Genomic DNA, 24,482 nt, shown 5'->3' on the forward strand with positions numbered 1-24,482 from the left:
TTTTTCCTTAATGTCTGCCCATTTCTTTACTTTCTCCTTTACATAATTTATTCTTGGGGATCCCTGGGTGGCTCAGCAGTTTAGCACCTCCCTTTGGCCCAGGGTGTGATGCCGGAGTCTTGGGATTGAGCCCCACATCAGGCTCCCTGCATGGTGCCTGCTTCTCCCTCTGTGTCTCTGCCTCTCTCTCTCTCTGTCTCTCATTAATAAATAAATTAAATCTTAAAAAAATAATTTATCCTTTTTTTCTCCTAACTTCTTAATTGGACATTCAACTTAAGTTCAATCTTATAATTTTCTTTTCTTTTCTTTCTTTCTTTCTTTCTTTCTTTCTTTCTTTCTTTCTTTCCTTTCTTTCAAGAGCAGGGGGAGGGGCAGAGGAAGAGCAAGAGTGAGGATCTCAAGCAGAGATGAATGCTTGGGCATTCAGTGAAGCATTCACTCAGTGAAGAGCCCAACATAGGACTCAATCCCAGGAACCTGAGATCATGACCTGAACCAAAACCAAGAGTCAGATGCTTAACTGACTGAGTCACCCGGGTGTCCCTTGTTATAATTTTAAATATAGGTGTTTAAAGCTATATATTTTTCAGTTTTGCAACATCCTACAAATTACAGTATGTGTAACATTATTGTGCAAATTCTGAACACTTAAAAATTTCTATTATTCAAATTTTCTACAGATTTACTGCTTTATCAGATTTATACACCCATAGTTGAAAAATCAATGTTGCAATCATTCCTATTGGTTTAGAAGTTACAAACAGAAGAAAAAGGTTACACACTATAATTTTTGCTTGTTACTCTTAAGATTTTGCCATACTTCATTGAAAATCTCAAAATTAATTTCCCAAATCTTTCCCTGAACAATACAAGTTTATTTTAACACTCTGAACAACAATTACCCCAACTTCATTTCATTTTTTTGTGATCCAGTATTTTAGTTGTCTTTTTTAACTCCATGATTAGACATTATTTTGATTATATTATACAGTGGGTGTCTGTTTAGGTTCCCTACATATTTCCAAATGTTTCCTTTGCTCATTATTCCTTCTTGATTCCCAGACCTTCATTCTTTCTTGCTTCCCAGACCTTCATTCTGAGGTCATGCCTTTCTTCCTGATATACTTTTGGAAGTTTCTATAGTGAGGCACCTGGTTTGATTTCGGCTGAGGTCATGATCTTGGGGTTGTGAGATCTGGCCCTGCTTTGGGCTCCATGCTTAGAGAAAAGTGTGCTTGGAACACACTGTCCCTCTCCCTCTGCACCCCACCCCCACTCTTGCTCTTTCTCTTTCTAAAATAATTAAATAAATATTTTTTTTTAAAAAAAGAAGTTTCTGTAGTAAAAGTCTGTAGGTAGTACGTGTTCTCAAGTTCTATTTATCTGAAAATGGCTTTATTTTACCAAATTCTTGAAAGATAATTTCTCTGGGTATGCAATTCTAAATTTATAGTTATTTTTTCTCAAAGTCTGAAGATATTATTCTACCATTTTCAACCTCCTGTTGTTGAGAAATCTGTTGTTAACTTAGCCTTTCATAGGGTCTGTGATCTCCTATCTGATTAACCTTAGACTGTGGAAATTGTGAGAGCCTAAAATGGGGATGCTTTCATTTGAAGAGTGTTTGTGTTTGGTTCTGCAAGGGACAGAAGATGTCTCTGACCTAGGACACTCAGGACTCCAGGCTGATATTGGGCTTGGGAGTGCTCAGATTCAGTCTCTGGCTTGTGGTAAGCCCAAAGATTAATCATGGCGCCCCTTAAAAGCCTCTTTCCATCACACATATACCATGTTCTGTTAATTCTACCTCCCAAGATCCTGTCTGTGAATGTATTTCACACATCCTTTGGTCCAGCCAACCTGAACTTCTCAAAGCTCTCTTTCTCCTTCCTCACATCAGTCTCTCTGGTTAGGTCCTGTGATCACCATTTCCACTTGCAATACCTCTATTTCAAGGTCTGGCTCAAATGCTCACTCTTTTAAGACACCTTTTATTATCTCTTCAGCTTAGCAAGCTTGTGTCTCCTGTGCATTAAGCATCACACACACACACACACACATGCACACATGCATAGATGCACACACAGAGATGTATACATACAAACACACAGATGCACACATACAAACACACAGAGATGCGCACATACAGATGCACACACACACAGGCAGGCACACACACAGTCATATCCTTTCCTCTGGAACTAATTGCTTTGGAGCTGTGTCTCAGAGTTTCTTTCCCTCTCTTTCGTACTACTCTGAAGCTGGCTTTTTTAGGTCAGGTAATATTTCTTTCTTATCATTTTTGTAAAGATTTTATTTATTTATTCATAAGAGACACACAGAGAGAGGCAGAGGGAGAAGCAGGCTCCCTGTGGGGAGCCTGATGCGGAACTCAATCCCAAGACCTCGGGATCACGCCTAGAGCTGAAGGCAGACACTCAACCACTGAGCAACCTAGGCGCCCCTATATTTCATTTGTATACAATCTGCTGTCTTTTCCACTCCAATCCCATCTGTAATAATTCTTCCACATAAAGGTGAAATGTGTTTATAGGCTCCCATGTGTTTTAAAGGGAGCATGGTGGAAACATCCCTGAGAAGACAGTGGTGGCTGTAACTGTATAATCATGCCCAATGGCTCCCTGAAGGCTCTCTAGGTGGAGGGTTGGACTGGAAGTGGGCTGTATTCAGTGGATGCTTTCAGGGAACTTAATTCTGAAGAGCTAAAAGGCTAAGGACTCTCTGCTGATGTGTATTTTATATGGAAAATGGGGAGGGGGGACCTCAGAGATACAATCTTGAATGAATGATTCAATCTTGAATAAGTGAGTGGAACTCAGGGCTGGTAGCAGAAGGACATCAGAGCAAAGCAGGAGAGTGAGGGCAGTGGGCAGAGGATCATGCTTGCCAGAGAGATTCTCCATCCTCCCTTGAGGAACTCTGGCAGTCTCTCTTCTCAAAGAAGCTCTAATTTGGTGGCTCAGCAGTTTCAAGTTTTCCTTGTGATATTTGAAACTTTACATATTTTCTTTCTTGCCGACAGTTATAATAAGACATCTTGCTTTTAAAAAATACATTCCAGTGACATTTTCATGTTAGGCTCTGCAAACCAAGCAAACAAGTGCCTGAAGAGACTATCCAGCTTGATTAATTAGCCTTATTTAGGAGTTTACTAACTATTGCAATATGCAAAGTGACCACATTTGAACTGCTACATTTGAACTTCTATTTGATATAAAGTTTACTAAAGCATTCAGATGAGTCACACGTTACAGTGGATGATACATGATTAAGCCTTGTGCAATTTGCCACCAAAATATCATTCTTCTGAAAGATCATTCCAGACACTGAGTCTTACTCACGCTTGTGCCTCCTATATTTGTTTGTTGAAGGTCAATTAAGATATTTAAAAATGATTTCTGAGGCCCGGTGTGTTCTCTACATCCTTCATGGTTCCATGGGATACCAAAGAGGAATAGGAGTTTGCCATCAAGCCAGGAGCAATAACACATGATTATGAATGATGTGATGCAGGTATGGATGTTAAAGGAATTTTCAGGAAAAAATTCTTTGAGGATCTAGTCAGAGAAGACTTCCAGGAGGAGGTGGCATAAGATTGGAATACACGCTGCAAGAAAACATTTGTTGAAGCAAACTAATTAGGTGAAAAATAAAACAAAAACAAGTGGGAGCCTTCTAGGTTAAGGGAGGTATACAGAGGAGGAGTGGCCAACAGGAGCAGTGAGGAGGGAAATTGCATCATTTCCATTCACAGGGTGCTGTCAGGGGAGCCCTGCTAAATGCAATGAGGCTGCAAGTGGAATCTGTCCTTGATGGGCCTCTGCACAGCATTTATGAGCTACAATATATGTCATATTTTATGAGCACACAAGAAGGATCCTTGCCAGAAAAGCAAACGAGAAAGTCATAACCTAGCAAAAAAACAGCACACAGGTTAGTGGGACACACAGACAGCAGACAGCAGAGACAACGGTATAAATAAGAGAAGGCAATGGAGGGTAGGCCGTCATGTTCTGTGACCCTGTGAAGGAGGCATTCTGGGGCCTGGGCAGGTGGTGTGCCTTTTCCAGCAGCATGGCCTCAGCTGGAAGAAAGGGCAGTGAGCTTAGAGTTAAGATTCAAAGAGAAATAAACCATTGGTCAGTGAACCTGGGATTTGGCAGGAAAATGGGGACATGGCAACCATATCAACCTGTGGTGGCTGGCCCCCAGGTCAGCCCTCTATGGTCTGTGCCTCCTGGTTTTCACACCTTATGTAGTCGCCTCCTGTGCAGAATCACGGTTGGTCTGGGTTACCCATAACATGTAATGTAAGAGGAGGTAGGTGACTTCCAGGGCTTGTCATAAAAGGCTGTGCTGCTTCTTCTTGGGTCTTCTGCTCTGTTTTGTGCAGGGAATGCCAACCGCCATGCTCTGAGGACACTCAGCCCAGCTGGAGAGGAACCGAGGCCATCAGCCAACAGGCAACACCAACTTCCAGCCGTGCAAGTGAATCCTCTTGAAAGTGGGTGCTCCCGCCCCAGCCAACCATCAGATGACAGCGCCCCCGAGCTGACCTTCTGACTGCATCTCAGGAGAGATCTCCAACTAGAAGTGCCTAACCTAACTGCTTGTGAATTCCTGACCCACAGGAGCTGTGAGGGACAACACATGAGTGCTGCTTTGAGTCGCCAGTATTTGGAATAACTGGAATACAAACCTTCTGGAAAAAGAACAAACAAATGAAAAACCCCACACCTGACATATACTTGGTTAATTGTTGAGTCATGGACTAGAAGAGAAGGAGATCATGTGGAGAGTGTCCCTAAATCTGCCTTTCTGACAGGACAGGTTGGTCAAGATGATGATTAAATTATGTGGGCTCATGGACTCCTCTCTGGTAGCAGTGGCTAATATTGTTTATACCAAATCAGCTACATGATCTGATTGGAGAAATTATGGTGTATGCAAACCCCAAAGCCCTCAACACCCACCGGCTGAATGAATTAAAGAAACAACGAACAGGATGTGTGTCATCAATGAAGAAAACTGAATTGGTCACACAATTAATTGTTACCCATTCCTTCATCACCTTGGAAATAATAAATGAGTATCCTCTTGCAATTACTAAACTCATGGCACTGATTGTCCAATGGGAAATCTAGATTTTTTTTTTGAGAGAGAGAGAGAGATAAGGTAGAGAAGAGCAGAGAGAGAGGAGAGAGAAAAATCTTTTTTTTTTTTCTAAAAGATTTTATTTATTCATGAGACACACACACACAGAGGCAGAGACAGAAGCAGGCTCCCTCCAAGGAGCCTGATGTGAGACTTGATCCCCATCCCGGGATCAGGACCCGAGCCCAAGGCAGACGCTCAACCCGCTGAGCCATCCAGGCATCCCAGGAGACAGAAAATCTTGAGCAGGTTCTACACGCAGTGCAGAGCTGGATGCAGGGCTGGGTCTCATGACCCTGAGATCATGACATGAGCTGAGATCGAGTCGGATGCTTCTCACTCACCGCTCGCTCTCTGCAGGCCACAACCCCACCTCTGCCCATCGCCATGGAAGAGGAGATCGCCGCTCTTGACAGTGGCTCCGCATGTGCAGGGCAGGCTTCTCTGGGGATGGCGCCCCCGAGCTGTGTTCCCATCCATCATCGGGCAACCCCAGCCCTAGGGCATGATGGTGGGCATGGGCCAGAAGGACTCTTACATGGGTGATGAGGCCCTGACCAAGCGGGGCATCCTGACCCTCAAGTACCCCATCAAGCACGGCATCGTCACCAACTGGGACGACATGGAAAAGACCTGGCACCACACCTTCTACAATGAGCTGCACGTGGCCCCCGAGGAGCACCCCGTGCTGCTGACCGAACCCCCCCTGAACCCCAAGGCCAACCATGAGAAGATGACTCAGATCATGTTCGAGACGTTCAACACCCCAGCCAGGTACGTGGCCATCTAGGCTGTGCTCTCCCTGTACGCCTCTGGCCGCACCACTGGTATCATCATTGACTCTGGGGATGGCATCACCCACACTGCCCATCGATGAGGGGTACACCTCACCCCATGCTGTCCTGCGTCTGGACCTGGCTGGCCGCAGCCTGGCCCACCACCTCATGACGATCCTCACCGAGCGTGGCTACAGCTTCACCACTGCTGCCGAGCAGGAGATCATGCGTGACATCAAGGAGAAGCTCTGCTACATCGCCCTGGACTGCAAGCAGGAGGTGGCCACGGCTGCGTCCTCGTCCTCCCTGGAGAAGAGCTAGGAGCTGCCCGAGGGGCAGGTGATCACTGTCCAGTGGTTCCGCTGCCCAGAGGTGATCTTCCAGCTTCCTTCCCGGGTGTGGAGTCCTGCGGCATCCACGAGACCACCTTCAACTCCATCGTGAAGTGTGACGTGGCCATCCGGGAGGACCTTTACGCCAACACGGTGCTGTCTGGCGGAACCACGATGTACCCCGGTATCACCGACGGGATGTAGAAGGGGATCACAGCCCTGGCCCCCAGCACTATGAAGATCAAGATTATTGCTCCTCCCGAACGCAAGTACTCCGCGTGGATCGGAGGCTCCAGGCTGGCCTCGCTGTCCACCTTCCAGCAGGTGTGGCTCAGAAGCAGGAGTATGATGAGTCGGGCCCCTCCATCGTCCACTGCAAGTGCTTCTAAATGGACTGGGCACAGATGCGTAGCATTTGCTGCGTAGCATTTGCTGCTGTGTTGTGCCTGGATCAGCAATTCCAACGTATAAGTTTGCCCTGGCAAGTGTATACTCCTCATGCTAGCCTCGTGAAACTGGAAGAAGCCTTTGAAAAGAAATTTGTCCTTGAAGCTTGTATCTGATATCAGCACTGGATTGTAGAACTTGTTGCTGATCCTGACCTTGTATCCAACTTAACTGTTCCCTTGGTATATGTTTAATATCCTGTACATATCTTTGATTTAAACCCTTTAGCCCCTTAGCACATGCGGCTCGGTCACTTCATGGCTGAGGTTGAGAACATGTTTATGGGAGAGAAATCCACTGATTTGGAGAATGTGCAAGACCATCGGGTTCTTGATCTGTGCAGGGTATTCACGTGTAAGAGCCCCCTATTCCAGGATTTCTCCAGAGGCTGGCAAGAGTCTGAGCCAGTTGTCATTTCTGTCTTGCCAGTCTAACAGGGTTGGGAAGGTCCGAGCCTTAGGACCCACTTTCCTGTCTTATCTGATGTTTTCCTGCCAGAACACCGTGGGTGGTTAATTGCCTTGAGTTGGAAAACGGTTTGCATTTACAACTGTAAATTTATCCATCCTTTTAATTTATGTAAGGTTTTTGTATACAATTCTCAATTCTTTAAGAGATGACAACAAATTTTGGTTTCTACTGTCATGTGAGAACATTAGGCTCCAGCAACGCGTCATTGTGTGAGGAAAATAAAGTGCTGCAGGAAAAAAAAAAAAGAGTCGATGCTTAACTGACTGAGCCACCCAGGCACCCCAGGAAACCTAGTTTTTCTAAGTTGTGCTTGCAGGAGTGTCTCTCAGACAGTGAGGACATCTGTCTGCTGATACAATGACTCTCTAGTTAGGCATGGAAGGTGTCCAGTACAGTCAGGATTTGAGCAGGAGTGGAGTGGCAGGGACAGAGGTCCAAGCTTCCACTTCCTTCCTGCAGATGCCCATTCTACCAAGCTGGTGCTACTGAATTCAGAACGTCCCCCAGCTAATGTGCACTCAACTGGTGTTTACTGTGCCCTGTGTGAGTCAGGTCACATGCCAGTGCTGGGCTACAGGGGAGCGAAACCAGGCATGGTCTCTGGCCTACTGGGGCTTCCAGTCAAGCACTATGGATAAACACCCAGAGAAGTGCAAACATGCAGCTGTGAGAAGGGTTCGTAAAGGAAAGTCATATAGTGGTTCGAGTGGGTAGGCAGGAGGCACTTTGCCAGCCTGCAGGGGGGATCTTGATAGGAGCTGAAGGATAAGAAGGAAGGCAGAAAGGAGTGGGGGAAAAGGATCAGCTGGTGCAAAAGCCCTGTGGCGGGCAGCAGCACAGTGACTCGGTAACTAGGGGACCAAGGAGGGTTGGTGGCCTGGGGGCATGGTTATTGCAGCAGAGCCCCTGGGGACGGGGTGGGTGGGTGGGTTCTTCCACTGAGAGAAGAGATGGAGAGCCGGAAAGGCCCTAAAAGCAAAGAAGATGGAGACTTTGTATAGGAGAAGCAGAGAAGCCAGGACAATCCTGAGTGTCGGGGGCCAGGGAAAGGATGCTTCTAGAAGGAGGAAGAGGTTGTGGGGATGCTGCTGCTTGAAGCCAGAGCAGAGGATGGAGGTTCCTTCCTGGGATGGATATAACCCATGAAATAGCTCAACTGCACCTTTTCTTTTCAAGAACATCGTATACATAATTACTGAGTATAGCTCATGAATTATATTAGAGAAGCCTGCTGATTTGAATGGTACAAAATCATGGAAAGTTTCTTTTTGGGTGCCACTTCTGTGCAGATCCTCAAGGATGTAGGAAGAAATGGGCTTCCTTTGCTTCTCAAATGTGGCCTGAAAGAGTTGGTGATAAAGCTGATGCAAATGGCTAATATTCCATTGTATACATAGACCACATCTTCTTTATCCATTCATCTTTCGATGGACACCGAGGCTCCTTCCACAGTTTGGCTATTGTGGTCATTGCTGCTAGAAACATCGGGGTGCAGGTGTCCCGACGTTTCACTGCATCAGTATCTTTGGGGTAAATCCCCAACAGTGCAATTGCTGGGTCGCAGGGCAGATCTATTTTTAACTCTTTGAGGAACCTCCACACAGTTTTCCAGAGTGGCTGCACCAGTTCACATTCCCACCAACAGTGCACGAGGGTTCCCCTTTCTCCGCATCCTCTCCAACATTTGTGGTTTCCTGCCTTGTTAATTTCCCCCCATTCTCACTGGTGTGAGGTGGTATCTCATTGTGGTTTTTATTTGTATTTCTCTGATGGCCAGTGATGCGGAGCATTGTCTCATGTGCTTGTTGGCCATGTCTGTGTCTTCCTCTGTGAAATTTCTCTTCATGTCTTTTGCCCATTTCATGATTGGATTGTTTGTTTCTTTGGTGTTGAGTTTAATAAGTTCTTTATAGATCTTGGATACTAGCCCTTTATCTGATACGTCATTTGCAAATATCTTCTCCCATTCTGTAGGTTGCCTTTTAGTTTTGTTGACTGTTTCTTTTGCTGTGCAGAAGCTTCTTATTTTGACGAAGTCCCAATAATTCATGTTTGCTTTTGTTTCTCTTGCCTTCATGGATGTATCTTGCAAGAAGTTGCTGTGGCCAAGTTCAAAAAGGGTGTTGCCTGTGTTCTCCTCTAGGATTTTGATGGAATCTTGTCTCACATTTAGATCTTTCATCCATTTTGAGTTTATCTTTGTGTCTGGTATAAGAGAAGGGTCTAGTTTCATTCTTCTGCATGTGGATGTCCAATTTTCCCAGCACCATTTATTGACTGTCTTTTTTCTAGTGGATAGTCTTTCCTGCTTTGTCGAATATTAGTTGATCATAAAGTTAAGGGTCCACTTCTGGATTCTCCATTCTGTTCCATCGGAAAAGGACAAACATTATATGGTCTCATTAATTTGGGGAATATAAAAATTAGTGAAAGGGAAAAAGGGAAAGGAGTGAAAATATCAGTGAGGGTGACAAAACATGAGAGACACCTAACTCTGGGCAATGAATAAGGGGTAGTGGAAGGGGAGGTGGGCGGGGGGTTGGGGTGACTGGGTGATGGGCACTGAAGGGGGCACTTGGCGGGATGAGCACTGGGTGTTATGCTATATGTTGGCAATTGAACTCCAATAAAAAAATAATAAGCTCCAAAAAAATAAATAAATAAAAATAAAACCACACACACACACACAAAAAGGCTGATGCAAAAAAATGGTGCCTTTTCTAAAGTGTAAATAAAAGAGGCTCTGGTCTGAAATGCCCCCCTTGATGTTTTATTGCTGGTAACTCACAGAAGTGTTCTTTGGACTGGCCTAAAACACAGAGAGCGCTGAGTTTACAAAGGGAGTATCACGATTTGCCCTTTGGCTCTGCCACTTACTAACAGTATATACATGGGCTGGGGGGATGGCCTCAGTTTATACCTCTGTAAAATGGGCATAATAGTGTGTCTTCTTCCTTCATCGTTTGTGAAGGTGAACGAGATCATGCCTTGTGAGTTGAAAAGCACCACATACTTATAGTTAAGAGTATCTGAAGCCATCTCAGTCACTTACACTTCAGCTAGAAGGAGGTACAAGAACGTCCTTGAAGACAGGTTTGGTGGTGCAGGCATGGGGGGAGTTGGCACAGTGCCCATGGGTACTGTGTGCCGGAGTCAGCGGTATGACAGAGGGTGCCACCCAGGAGGAAAGAGGGTGGGGGTCTGTTCATCACCTTCTCCAGGCCTGTCACGTGGGGTAGTGTAATACTATAAGCCAGAGGTGTGTGTTCCTGGGGACAGACGGGTCTTGCTGAGCATCTGGATTACCCTGGGCCTTTCTGTGCCTCACCCAGGGGTAGCCCGCTGGGCTGCTGATGGCAAAACCCCTGTCAGCTGTCAGCTGGTCCGTGACATTTCAGAGGTGACCTCAGGTCTGTGCCCCTGAATATAGGCCAGGTATGCAGTAGGAGCTCAGTAAAGGCTTACTGCAGAAATAGTTTTAAGCACGAGTACCTACCTACACACATGGGATCTGAGGCATGTGTGGCTGGTGTGACATGCTCCATGCATGGTAGCTCTGCGGCCTGTGCCTCTGTAGTACCCACGGAACTGCAGCCCTGTTCTGCTCTCGACAGGAGGTCGGGCCAGGCCGGGAGTGTTTTGCTGGCCTAGTGCCTGAGCCAGCTTCTCAAACTGCCACCTGTGACTTGAAGACTGGTGCTTGAAGCTCAAGATTTTGAGCTTTTGTTTTACTCTGGTTTACTAAAGCCTTCTCCCCAAACTAGACTTCTTAGTTCTGCTGGATTAGAGTGAGTGTACCCTGAGTGATGTCTGCCTACAGAAGACACAAGGAAGGTTAAAGACCTGCTTGGGGAAAGAAGGAGAATAAAGTCAGAGAAGAGATAGGCGGCATTTAGGACGATGCCTGTAGCCTTACGGCCTAAATAGCACGATGCTCCGGATTGTAATTTTTGTGTGTGTTTCGATCTCACTTTGACTGTAAGCTCTTTGAGGCCAGGGGCGGCCTGAGCCTCGGACACCTTTTATCCCTAGATTCTAACACACTGCTTGATGCAAAAACAGCTGTTCAACGAAAGTCATATAAAAGAATAGATTAATGGATGATTTCTCTTGATCTAGCCCGAGTCCTGTGCCCATTGACAAGTGGTAGGTGATCAACTGGAATGTCTAGCTGCTTCCATTTATAGTATCTTTGTCTAATGGCCTGGACCCTAGACAGAAACTCACCTGTGAGGTCTGTGGGCTTTCCTATCCCAGCAATCAAAACATTCTCAGAATCTTCCACAATTCATAGGCTAGGTCGTGTATCAGACATCTTAATCCTTTTTGTTCTACTAATTCTCAGTATATTTGCACAAAAGAGAACTTGCTTTGGCACCGCTTCGCAGTGGAAACTAATCAGAACTTCTGCAGAGAGGAAGCATGTTTCAGGCAATGATGGATTTATGGACATGTAACCACCCCTTCTCTCTTGCATCTTCCAAACCTCAAGAAGGTGAATGTGACATCATTGTGCAATTGTTTGCTAACAAGAATTACTCACGATTTGGATGATAAAGAGGTTGTCTCTGATAAATCTGTACTGGACCTGGGGCATGTAAAACATACTTTTACTTGTACTGTCTCCTTCGATCCTGATGCTTTTGCTGAAAGTCTCATGGGAGACATCTGGAGGTGCCATGGTGTCATGGAAAAGATGTGCATCTAGAGTCAGATGGAGGGTGGGGCTGTTGCCCTTACCTGGCACTAGCATGGGTTGGACAAGCCACACAAGCTCTCAGAGGCTTGATTTTCTCTTTGTCAGAGCAGAGTACTGCCTCTAAGATTGTTGTGGGAATCAGAACAAAATAGATACTCCTCCAGAAAAGTTTGGTAGAGCATTATTTTATTTTATTGCTGGTTAGAAGCAATCTCCATCTTCCCTCCTCATGTCAAACTGAAGTCTAGTCGCCAACTCCCCCCCTTTTTTTTCTTTGTCCCTTCTCCTCTGTTTATGGCATCCATTCTCCAGCTGTGTTGTGCCTGGATCAGCAATCTCCTCCCAGTCATTGCAAGGGCTGTGGGTACTCCCTCCCTTTCATTCTGTGCTATGGAGAGTCTTTTAAAAGCTGTGTGCCTGGGGCACATGGGTGGCTCAGGTGTTGAGCATCTGCCTTTGGCTCAGGTCGTGATCCGGGGGTCCTGGGATTGAGTCTCACATCAGGGCCCCCGCAGGGAGCCTGCTTCTTCCTCTGCCTATGCCTTTGCCTCTCTCTGTGTCTCTCATGAATAAACAAATAAAATATTAAAAAAAAAGAAGCTGTGTGCCCATCACCATTGTGGAATGGGGATTGTATCATGTTCTACTCCTGTCACACCACATAGGTATATTCAAGTGTGCTGCTTAAAAAAGGAAATTAAAGAGCCATATGAGTCAAACTGAAGCTGGAACCAGATTTGATGTCAAATGGTGGTATGAGACATGCACTTTCAAAACTACACTGGGGTGTAGACTGGATGGGGATTGGAACTTGGTTTCCCCTTACCCACATGAGAAGAGCGTTGTAATCTACCCGCCAGCCACATTGGAATGCCATGACAATGTGTATGGAGAGTGCTGAACTCTTTGAATGTATGGTTATTTTTAAAATAACTAGGACCAGACATAGTGATGTGGAAATGGACAGATTCATACAGCTAGAAATAAGCCAGAGAAATAACTAGGAGGCTGGCTGGGAAAGGGTCACAACCAAATAGTTGATGATCTGTTTGGCCTGAGAGTGATATCCATTCTGTTTTGTTTTGATAAACAACATAGAAGCAACAACCAGGAGTTTAAGAAATTGTGTGGAGAAAGTAGGAAAGTCTACCAGGACAATAGAAAAATAGAGGAGAAGAACACTTCAGAGAGCTTGTATTTTTGAGGTGGTCACACTGAGGATAGAGATTTATGACTCTTAGGTCAGATTTTTTTGAGGTCTTTTTTCCCCCCGTTATTTTTCTTTTTCTTCTTTCTTTTCTTTTCTTTTCTTTTCTTTCTTTCTTTCTTTCTTTTCTTTCTTTCTTTCTTTCTTTCTTTCTTTCTTTCTTTCTTTCTTTCTTTCTTTCTTTCTTTTCTTTCTTTCTTTCTTTAGATTTTTTAAACCTCAAGTATGTAGTTTCCTCTTAGGACTTTAAAATGAAACGCACTCTCAAATTTGCAATCAAATCAGCATCTGGGCTTATAAACGTCAGGGAGTTCATTTAATATCTCAGCCCCTGGCCGAGCGGAGAGGCGGGGGGCATGCACGTGCATTTCACGAGGAGGGATGTACTTGCTGGTCAGGACTCAGTGGTTATATGGGATGGAAATCCTACTCCCATTGAGCACAAGGGAATTCATCTGGTCAAGTTTTGGGGTGTCCCGATGGAGACCTGAGCCAGGGGTAGGCGCTGAGCCTGAGCGGATCGGGTTTGCGCGGGACGCGCGGGCAGCGGGACCCCTGGCGCCCAGCGTGGGCCCCGCGGCGCAGGTGTCCTGGCGGCCTCTGGGGGCGCTCCCGGCAGCCTGGAGCGCGGGGAGGCTTCCGAGGGCGAGGGCGGACCACCTGCAGGGGAGCGGCGTTAGCCCCGCGGATACTGGAGGAAGCAAGGCCAGAGCAGGCCCGGGCTGGAGGCTTCCCGTTCTCCAACACGGATTCCTCTGAGACGAGCTGCTGCGCTCCCTCCGCAGCCAGGGCCCGCGGTGTCCACGGCCGGCAGCGCCCCTCTCCCGGGCGCGCGGGGGTGGGGGCCGGGGCGAGCCGCGGGAGAGGCCGCAGCGCGCAGGGGGACGGGCCTGGCTCGGGTCCCCAGCGTTGGCACCAGGGGTATCTGTTGAAGGGATCCCCGGGCGCCCGGGCTCGCAGGCGGTCCGAGGCGAGGAGCCAATTCCCGGAGGCAGCAAGTGGGACGGGTCAGACGATGCGAGGAACTTCCCAAGCCGCTTCGCCCCCGCTCCGCAAACACCGAATGTTCGGATCCCCCAGGCGGGGTTCCCCAGGGCTCGGGCCCCGCGGAGCCGGGACGCGCCCCCGGTGCCCCGCCCGCCGGGGCCCGCCGCCTCCCGGCGCCGCCGCCGGCAGGGGGCGCCCGCTCGCGGCTAAAAGGCGCGGCGGGCGGCCCGGGGTCTCAGTCCGCAGCGCGGCGGCCGGAGCGCGGGCGGAGAGCTCAGCGCGGGGCCAGGCGCCGCGGGCAGGGCGCAGAGCGCGCACCCGCACTCGGACGGCGGGGCCCGACGGCGGCGCCTCGCGCTCCCCACGCCCGCCCCGCGCGCACCCGCCAGCCCGCCCGCCGCGCACCCCGGGCTCCCGATGGCGCCCGAGGCCGGGGCGGCTCCGCGCGCGCGGTGCCCGCTGCCCTGGGCGGCGCTGCTGCTCCTGGCGGCGCTGCTGCCCGTCGCGTCCCCGGCGGGGGCTCCAGGTAGGCGCAGCCCCGGGCGCCGCTGCCCGGCTCTCCGCGCCTCCCCGCCGCTTCCCTGCGCGCCCTCCGTGCACCGCCGTCCCGCGCTGTGCTGTGCGTGTCGTGTCGTGTCGTGTCGTGTCGTGTCGTGTCGCTAACCTGCGCGTCCTCCTCTCTGGCGGGTCGGGGCGGCGGGGGCCGCGGGTCTGCGCACGGGGGCGGGCGCGGGGCAGCGCTGGTGCCCGGGAGCTCAGCGCCCTGGTTTCGACCTTTTGCCGTCCAACGCCCCGGAATCCGGAATCCGGACACTCGAGTCCAGCTTCCCGGAGAGATTCGGACAAAGGAACAAACATAAAAGAAAAGAAATAGAAATAGAAATAGAAAAGACGGACAGACAGACAAGCCGCCCTTGGGCGTTGCGGCGGAGGTGGGGGTGATGTGTTCCTTTGCCGTCTGCATCCTTCTCCAGCTCACCTGCCCCAGGCAGGGATGCCTGATGGAAAGTGGCAGTCGGGGGACCCGAAGGGAGGCGGGGAGGCGGGGAGGCAGGACTCCTCTAGAAGCCCTCGGGGATGGAAGGCTGCGAGCTGCCCCGGGGAGGGGGGCGGGTGCCCCGGCGCCCAAGCATCCGCGGCGCCCCGACCCAGGCCACTACCTCCCGGTGGCAACTTGGCGGCTTGGAGAGGACGTGGGTCTTGGGGGATGGGGTGCGTTGTGGGAGAACCCATCTGGGGTTCTCTCCCTTTCCCGAGAGACTGACTGGAGGTGGCAGGGACGCTTGCTTTCGGGGCTGAAATGTGAGCAGCGCTTTTCAGAAAATGCCAGCGAGCTGGTGTCCGATTTGGGGAGCGTTTCCCGCAGAGAGTTAAGTTTGCGGTGGGGTTTTTCATCCCTAAGCCTCTGGTGGCGCGGCCCCCTTGCTCCCACCTCCTGTGCGGGCAGTTTTCACACTTGAAACGGTGTGGCTTTTATTTATGCCATCAGTTTGTAGGAATCCAAGAAGTCCACATTTTTGTTGATAGTATTCACTCCCAGCTGGGTTATAAAAATTCAGATGTGATTCCAAGGGAGGCTACTTGCTCTGTGATGCTATTTCGTGTCCTGATTGCCCTGGTATAGGAGGGAAATGAGGGCAAGTTGGAGGGAGGCCACGTTGTCTTGCAGTTCTTTTTGGTGGGTGCATCCTGCATTAACACTCGGGGCAGCTATGTGCCCATGCTGGGGTGCCAAAAGTCACCTCTTCCTAAAAGGTGGTGCCACTGGTAGGTTTTGTGTTCCTCTGTTAGCAGTCTCTAGGAAAGCATTCGCTGAATACTTGGGTGCAGCAGTTAACAAGAATAAAGCTTTTTAAAAGCCTTTCAACTTCCCCATCTACAATCCATGCCTTCCTTCCTCCTCCTCCGCCCCCCCCCCCGAAATTAAAATTTCTGAATGTTGAAAGAGTTTTTGTTTCAGAAAGTGGGCTGGAACTGGAAGTAATGCTAAACTGGCTTCAGGATGATTCCAGCTTCATTCCTGCTAGATTCCACTGCCACCTGCCCAATGGGTTACATCTGAGTGTGCCTGGAGTCAGGGTTCTTTGAGGTAGCTCCCGAAATGTTGCCATGTTCCCTGCTATTCCTTCTCTTGCCTTCTGCTCTGTAAATCCACTGAGCTGTGGAATGTGGGAGCTGGAATGCTTGCTGGCACTTCTCTCTACTGTGTTGACGTGGGATTTGCAGTAAAATGATGATCAGACTAGAAATGGACAAGCACATTTCGAAATGAATATCTACTGCCTTTAAATGAAATAATAGAAGGAAAGAAACAGAATCTGCAGATAGCTCCCCGGTGCTGTGAAAGAAATCATGGGGCACATAATTTATTTCATCTGCTCCCCTGGAAGGCGTCCTGCCTGTCCTGCCGTATATAGCTACAGTCACTGCTCCAGACTTGTACTCTGGGTCTGACAGCAAGGCCATGGGCACAGCGCTCCTTCTCTGGCTGAATGAATGCATGGGCCCAGAAAATTGCTTAAGTCAAGCCCTCCCCTAAACCGCCCCCCCCCAGACCTTTAGGGGGCAGAATCCCTATAATGAAAGCACCCAGAGCCACTTTAAATGGCAGGCCACCACAGCTCAGAGGGACTTGCCTTAAAACAGAGGAGATTTGCAGGGCATATTAAAGATCTAAGTAAACCCTTTACCTTGGTGGTCAATTAAAACAAAACAAAATAACCAAGTGATGCCTCTGCCATCCATCCCTACAATAAACTACTAGGCGACCATTGAAATTATGGTGGCACTTGCCAGTCCGATAGGATGCATGTCTCTAAAAATGGAAGGACACGCACACTCACATACATTTCTAGCAGTTATCTTTGGGTGGTTATGGTGGCCTTAATTTTTTTCTTTGAAACTTAAATATCCTTTCAGGGAATTTGCAAGGCCAAAACTATTTTAAAAGTAATACTAAGATACCATTTGCCTTTTTTTTTTTTTTTGCAGTATTGATGTTTGCAGCAAGGGAGAAAAGTTTGGTGGGTGAAACTACTGGTGCTTAGGGTGAATTGAGGCATTGGCACCATAATGATCTAGTAGTCACTGAAGTGAAGAAAAGATATGGCAGTTTCAATTAAGAATGTCCTGATGCAACAGTAAAAGTTATTAATTGTACCAAATCTCTACCCTTGAATACACGTTGTTTTAATATTCTGTGTGAAGGAATAGGAAAGAGACATAAAATACTTCTATGGGCTGCCCAAGTTCTGTGGCAATCCTAAAGAAAAATCCTGAGGGAAATCCTGATAATCCTGAGGAAAAGCTCTTGTGTGATAGTTTCAGTTGTGAACCGAAGTAGCTTCTTTTCTCATGATGTATTTATCAGAAAGAATGACCATAGACAAACTTGGGTATTTGACAGACTTCTTTTCAAAAATGAACAAGGGGCCTGCCACTTTTAGTAAAACAACTGATAGTATGTCTTGCCAGTGATACAATTTGAGCTTTCAGATGAAAATTAGAATTTTGCCAAATCATCTCCAACATCATTTGAAAGCTGCCCAATGCTTAAAAACTTTTCTAACAAATATCGGTGGTGAGACAAATGAATGCGATGTTTTAAATATTGTCTTGTAAAAGTGTGTCAGCATTTAGATGACCTGCATAACCAAATGAGCCAGTCAGTTCCTTCCAAGTGACCAAGGCATAATGTTATCAAGTCTTGCCTGGCTAAAAGATCCAGCCAAAGTGCAAGATCGCCCAGTGGGTTTTTCATGTAACAAATGTGAAAAATTCTTTATGTAGTTGCAGATTCTACATCACAGCTAACCTTCCAGAAGCTGCTACTTGATGAGTTTTGGTGTAGTAGCAAAGCTTTTCCAAAATTATTCCTAAGGCTGTCAAAACGCTTTTCCAACTACAGACCTGTGTGAGGCTGCATTTTCTTCAGTTATTTCAATCACAGCAACATATTGCAATAGACTGAAGGCATAAGCGAAAGGAGATCCTGCTGTCTCCTATTGAAGAGATGTGCCAAACACTGCCACTTTTCAATATCTTCTTGTTTTAGGAAATGGTGATTTTTCATAAGATACAGTTTTTTTCATGTCAATGTGAAGTGACTTACTGCTGCTATTTTAAAATGGCATAACATACACATAGGAACTTGTGCCTAGTTTACATTTCTGGTCAGTAGATAACAGCAGATAAAACCCACCTAAATGTAACCTCTGTGAGCTCCTCATTCATTTAAGAGTAGGAAGGAATCCAGAGAGTAGGAAGGTATCCAGAGAGCAGGAAGGTTGATAACCACTGGCATAGAGGGGAAGTAGGGCCACCCTCAGGATGCCTGGCTCTGAGTCTCAGGACTGTCATTCACAAGCTGTGGGGCCAGCCTTGGGCCAGCTGGTCAGTCTCCACTAGTCCAAGTGAATGGAAAGATTCCTTCCATCTCTAGAAGTCCTCAGGAGCTTTCCTGTGGCCCAGCCTGCCCCCGAGCTCTGTAGGGTTTCCCTCCTACTTCTGTCCTCTTTGAGAAGAAAGGGTGACTATACCCTTACCTTTTATCTTGTGCACTGGAGCCCACCTAGATGGGAGAACTGTTTAATTCACCAACTGAGCGTATAATTTGTAACCGTGGAATCAGAGGTTGTAATAGAATTACAGAGTGACAATTCCTGTCCTTGGCAAGTTATCACTGGACGGTTCCAGAGCATTATCAATATATCTTACCAGGGCCATTCATATCTCTAGTTAAGTCATAGAGGCCCATTCCCTGGAAAATAGGCAGGGGAGGAGGCGAGGAGTGTGGTGTGGGGCATATTAGTTTCCTATTTACTGTTGTGACAGATTACCACAAAGTTAGTGGCTTAAGACAACACAGATGTATTATCTTGTAGTTCTGAAGTCAGAAGTCTGAAATGGGTCTCACTGGGCTAATATGAAGGACTGTGTTCCTTCTGCAGGGTCTTGGGGAGAATCTGATCCTTACCTTTACCAGCTTCTAGAGGTGCCCACATTCTTCTAGCAGCCCCTGCCAGCAGTCCTTCACTCTGCTCCTACCCACACATTGCCTTCTCTGACTCTGACCTTCCTGTCTCCCTCGTTCACTGACGAGGACCCTTGTGATTATGTTGGACCCATTGGGATAACACAGGATAATCTCCGCATCTCCAGATCCTTCACTCAATCACATCTGCAAACTCCATTTTGCATGTGAGGTCACACATTCACAGGTCCGGGGGTTGGAGTGTGCACCTCATTGAGGGCTGTTATTCTATTACTCCGATGGGTGAGGGTGGTAGTCGGGGAGAGTCTAGAAGCAAACATTTCAGGAAGGACCCCAGCACCCTTTGCTGATTAAGGAGCAATGCTCTCTTCATTGTTCCCTAGGGGACTTGGGGGAATTTCTTAAATTATCATTAAATCTCTTATCAGGAGATCTTCTTTCAGTTTGAAAATAGAGAGGAGAGGGCAGCCTGGGTGGCTCAGCGGTTTAGCGCTGCCTTTGGACCAGACCGTGATCCTGGAGACCCCGGATCGAGTCCCACGTCGGGCTCCCTGCATGGAGCCTGCTTATCCCTCTGCCTGTATCTCTGCCTCTCTCTCTCTCTCTCTCTCATGAATAAAAAAAAAAAAAAAAAAAGAAAATAGAGAGGAGAGTATTTAAAGGTATAAAAATAAAAGAGAGGAGGGATCCTCCATCCTCCACCTGGGTGGTTCAGTGGTTTAGCGCCTGCCTTTGGCCCAGGGTGCGATCCTGGAGTCCCGGGTTCGAGTCCCACGTCGGGCTCCCGGCATGGAGCCTGCTTCTCCCTCCTCCTATGTCTCTGTCTCTCTCTCTCTCTGTCTATCATAAATAAATAAATAAATAAATCTTTTTAAAAAATACATATATTTACTTGTTAATCCATAGAATATTTGTCTTAAAATACATCCAAAACTGAAACTTCAGGTGCCTTTGACGAGAGCTGGGTAGCTGGGGGCAGGGACAAGTATTGCTTATTTCTTGTGCCAGTTTTAGGGAGCACATATGGGGCATTTGGATGAGGGTACTGGTTAAACATAGAAGCCCACGTCTTTTCCTACCTTCTAGAATTTAGCCTTGTCTTGTTGCAAAGAATAGGAATTTAATCCTATCTTTGGGAATTGTGTTATTATTGGTTATTCATTAAGGAAATTTCTCCAGTTGGGCCAGATGGTTAGAATTTAGGAATTTTGAATAGGTGTCTTCCTTCGTGCCACTGAGCTAAGTTAGGTGACCTCATGAGGAAGACATCCGTCCCCCCCTTCCTTCGCCTCCGGGCCCCGCGGGCGGCCGCGCTTGCGCTCCGCGGCCCTTAGAGGGCGCTGCTGGCCTGCTGGCGACGGTTCCAGCGCCTGCTGACCTCCTTGCAAGGCCTCCCGAGCAGCTGCGGCTTCCCGGGAGATAAGAAAATTAGGACAAATGTGCAGTTAGTTAGTTATCTGCTTTGGGTTCCCTTAGTGCCTGCCTCTTGTCAGCTTTGCTCCTCATTGAAGCTGCCTACGGACAGTAAGTCGGGGACAGATCATGCATTCAGGGTGGAACTGAGGCTTGTTAGTAATTTTCAGCTGATCCTTGGTGAGGAGGAGCTTGGAGCCTAAAGCTGAAGCGGGGGCGCTGGGGGACCCCCTGGCATCTCTGCTGGGCCCCCAGAGCTGCAGCAGCTGGAAGACGGGGAAGGACAAGGGAACCTGTGCGTGGGGAAAATGATTAAATTCTAACAGCGTCACAATCTCTATGGTCTAACCTACACAATTCTTTTTTCATTTTTCCATGGAGTTCTCCTGGCGTGCGCTTTAATTTCTTTTTAATACTAACCAGCAGTTAAAAGTGCCACGGAGTTTACCATGTCTCTGTATGTCGTGTCATCCGATTTCCGTCGCCACCTGTGCAGTTGGTAGCATCCTCCCCTCACCAGGAGGGAAGCAGGTTCACAGGACTTGGCTGGTCTTCCCCAAGTCAACCGTGTAGGCCGCAGTATCTCAGGATTTGCCCCCCAGTCTTCTGAATCCGCATCCTCTGTGCTTCCTGCAGCCTCTCCCAGCTCCTGTGTGGGTGCTCGCTTCATTCCCCTTGTTTTCTTCTTTGGGCTGGCGGTGGGAGCTGGCACCAACCTTTCTGATTTGCTCAGAAGGCCCTTCCAGGGTCTATGCTCCGGTAACACTGCCGTTGGCTGTTGAGAAATGATCCCGTCACGCATGGAAGCGTGTTGAACTCCAGTAGGGGCTTAACTTCAGATGAAGTTGCAGTGAACCCATTCCCTGTTACAAAATATATTTGGCAGTTGGGTATAAGCACGATCCTCCCTGGAGGCAACGTCCGTTCCTTAGTGGCTCCTGTTAGAACTTGCCCTTGAGACCGGTGCTCTGTGCTCCTGTTAATTACAGGAGCCCCTCAGTGTCCGGGGCAGTGGTTCTCTGAGGACGTCCGATCCTTGTGATGGAGCCTGTCAGCCTTGTGTTGGAACCAGAGGTTCCCAGAATTCAAGTTTGTTTCGAGGAGACCAAGGAACAGTGGTGACAGCCATCAGTTGTTGATCTATGCAGTTGGCAGATCCTCACCTCTCCTATAGGTGGCAAGACTGTAATAGCATTAGTTAAGGTGTTTGGAACGTCTCAGAAAAAAGTGTTCTCTAAAGGCTGGGATTTGGGACGCCTGGGTGGCTCAGCGGTTGAGCGTCTGCCTTCAGCTGAGGTCGTGATCCCGCGATCCTGGGATCGAGTCCCACATCAGGCTCTCTGCATGGAGCCTGCTTCTCCCTCTGCCTCTGTCTCTGCCTCTCTCTCTTTCATGAACACATAAATAAAGTCTTTTTAAAAAGTAAAGGCTGGGATTGGCTTTTGAGAGATTATTTTATAGTGTCACGTCTCTCCGCCCATGTTCACTTTGCCTGAGCCAGCTGCTAATTTGCACTGTGTGAACTTGGGCGGGTCATAATTCGGCTGGCCTGTTTCTCATCTGCAAAGTGAGAGGATGGGACGGGACTGTGGACACGGCTAAGGGCCCCTCTGGCTCAAACTCTGTGTGAGTCTCCATTTAAAGGCCATCCATCCGTTCATTCATTCAGTTGGCAACATCAGTGTATGTCCGGTGCAGCGATACCAAGTCCAATACACAGTCCCTCTGTCCAGATGCATAGGTGGAGGCAGGTGGAGGGGAGGTGCACACAGGATGGTGCACGTTAGGACAGTCCCTGGGGGGAATGGGACTGGAAATCCAGGACAGCCATGTTGGAGCTGGGCTATGAGGAGGGGACTGGGCATTAGTTAGAGAAGGAGAGCAAGGAAGGACATTTCAGGGGGAGGAACACCGTGTCGTGTGTGAGGGCACAGAGGAGCGAGGAGCCTGGTGACACATTTGAAGAAACATGAGTTCTCTGGTGGCTCTTGTAAAGTGACATCCTGGGAGAATGGTGACATTCAGGACTGGAAGGGTCAGCAGTAGGCAGCTCAGCACGGTCCTGGAGTTGGACCATAGTCCAAAGTAGCCATGGCCATTGAAGGTGTGTCCATGGTGGGAGGTCACACAGCCACTGAGTAGAGGCAGGAGTGGGGAGAGGGTTCTTTGACATCTGCTTACTTATTTGAGGCTTTGGGGGTTTCTTCATTACATTATAGGCCAAGCTGATAGCTCCTAACTACTGTCTTTACCTTCAGTCCTGTCTGAAATGTTCTAGAACAGTGCCATTTTGGAATGGGTTCCAAGTTACTGGGAGACTCATGCCTTCACATGTGGGCAGAGTGGTAGACTTTCTAGTTAAGATGGGAGTACTGAACAGCTGAATACAATGGCTTGGGGGTCGAGGGTGGTTCTGTGGACAGAATTCAGTGCGGTTTCCAAGGGAAAAAAACCATGTGAGTAATTTTAGGAGTTCATGCAGGCGGTGGGTGACTTGGAAATGAGGAAATCAATGTGTATAATTTATGCAGGCTTTTAGTGAAATAGTGTCTAAATAGTGACATTCCACTCTGAGGGCCACCTAAGCATCCACTGGTTCCAGGGTCTGACAGCTGTTATGTCATGGATAGGTAGTTGGTTTAAGCCAGCGGACATGGAGGAGGATGAGCCTGTAGGGTCCTTGGCAGAAGGCTGTGGCTAGACTAGGTTTCATTGCAGTGAGCCAGCCAGGTGGGGAGCCCAGTGATGGCTAATATGGGGTGATGCCACGTTTGTCTGCGAGTGAAATCCCACTGCCAGTCACCGCAGCCAGAACCCACAGTGCGGGGCAGGTGGAGAGGCCAGGGACCCCTAGTGTCAGGGGGAGCAGCAAGCTCAGCCAGGACAGGTGAGGGTGGCCTTCCGAAGACCCCAGCCAGGGGCTGCTGCTGGGGGGCACACTGCCTTCTTAGTGGCACCATCTCAGTGGGGCAGCATTTTATAGAATAAAATCCCCTACACAGGAGGCTCAGTCTCTCCCGACCGTGATGGTGCCACGCAGGTGCTTCCACCTAGAAAGCAGAACACTTTGAGCAGGACACAGAGACCCAGGTGGTCTGTTGTGTTTGTCGTGGCTCAGTTTCCGAGCATACTTTCCGTGATCATTTATCAGGAGTCTACCTTGGCGTGCTCGTTTCCCCAAGCATACGGTCAGGGTTTTGGACTCCACTGTAGGCATAAAAGACTATTTCCTAAAAACAGCATTTTAAAATGTGCTTCTGAGGAAGCTTCCTTGCTGGTTCTCTAATGTGCTAGGGACCTTCCAGCTCCAGTGTCTTTGCACTTACTGGGGTGTTGTTTTTTTTTTTTTTTTTTGCCTGAACAACATTGCATAAGCATCTATAGGTACCTTCCTCACTGTCTTCAGATTCTTTATGCAACATCTCAGAAGGCCTTACATGACCACTTCCTCCCCAATTTAACAGTATAATCCTACCCCTACTCCCCAGCACTTCTTATCCTGGTTTTATTTTCTCCACAACCGTTAGCCCCATCTGATAGTTCATTTATTTTGTTTTCGTATTTGAGAATTGCCTGTTGTCCTCCATTGGACCATAAATCAGCTCCATAAGAGCAGGACATTTTGTTGGTTTTATTCACTGAAGTCTCTTCATTGCCTAGAATGCTGCCTTTGGAACTTAGTAGATGCTTAGTAAATATTTGCTGAATGATTAAATGTGCTTTCTTTGGTGTTGATCACATGTGATATACACTAAATATATTTATGTACATGACCTGACAGCAGCCTGCTGTTGTGCCCTGCCTCTTACCATAACACTGTGAGGCCAGCTAGTGAGTTTTGAAGAGTGTTGGCTTGTATTGAAAGTCCATAAGCAGCTGGAGTGAAGAATTATATTTACATGGGATACTAGTTTCCTAGTACTGCCATATAAAGGGCTGCAAACTGGGTGGGTTTAAACAATATAAATTTATTCTCTCA

General features: G+C 48.0%; 1 protein-coding gene and 1 pseudogene across 1 annotated transcript in view; both read left to right on the top strand.

Moving 5' to 3' along the window:
- The first annotated feature begins 5,565 nt into the window (after positions 1-5,565).
- LOC121485722 lies at positions 5,566-7,418 on the top strand (annotated as a pseudogene).
- A 6,947-nt stretch (positions 7,419-14,365) lies between these two features.
- The window catches only part of FNDC1 (fibronectin type III domain containing 1), a 101,700-nt gene continuing 91,583 nt past the window's right edge, over positions 14,366-24,482 (top strand). The window contains 1 exon segment of the mRNA XM_041744613.1: positions 14,366-14,623. Within this exon segment, the coding sequence (XP_041600547.1) occupies positions 14,515-14,623 (109 nt within the window). The 5' untranslated portion in view covers positions 14,366-14,514.

The sequence above is a fragment of the Vulpes lagopus genome, chromosome 2 (assembly GCF_018345385.1).
Source record: "Vulpes lagopus strain Blue_001 chromosome 2, ASM1834538v1, whole genome shotgun sequence".
Lineage (NCBI taxonomy): Eukaryota > Metazoa > Chordata > Mammalia > Carnivora > Canidae > Vulpes > Vulpes lagopus.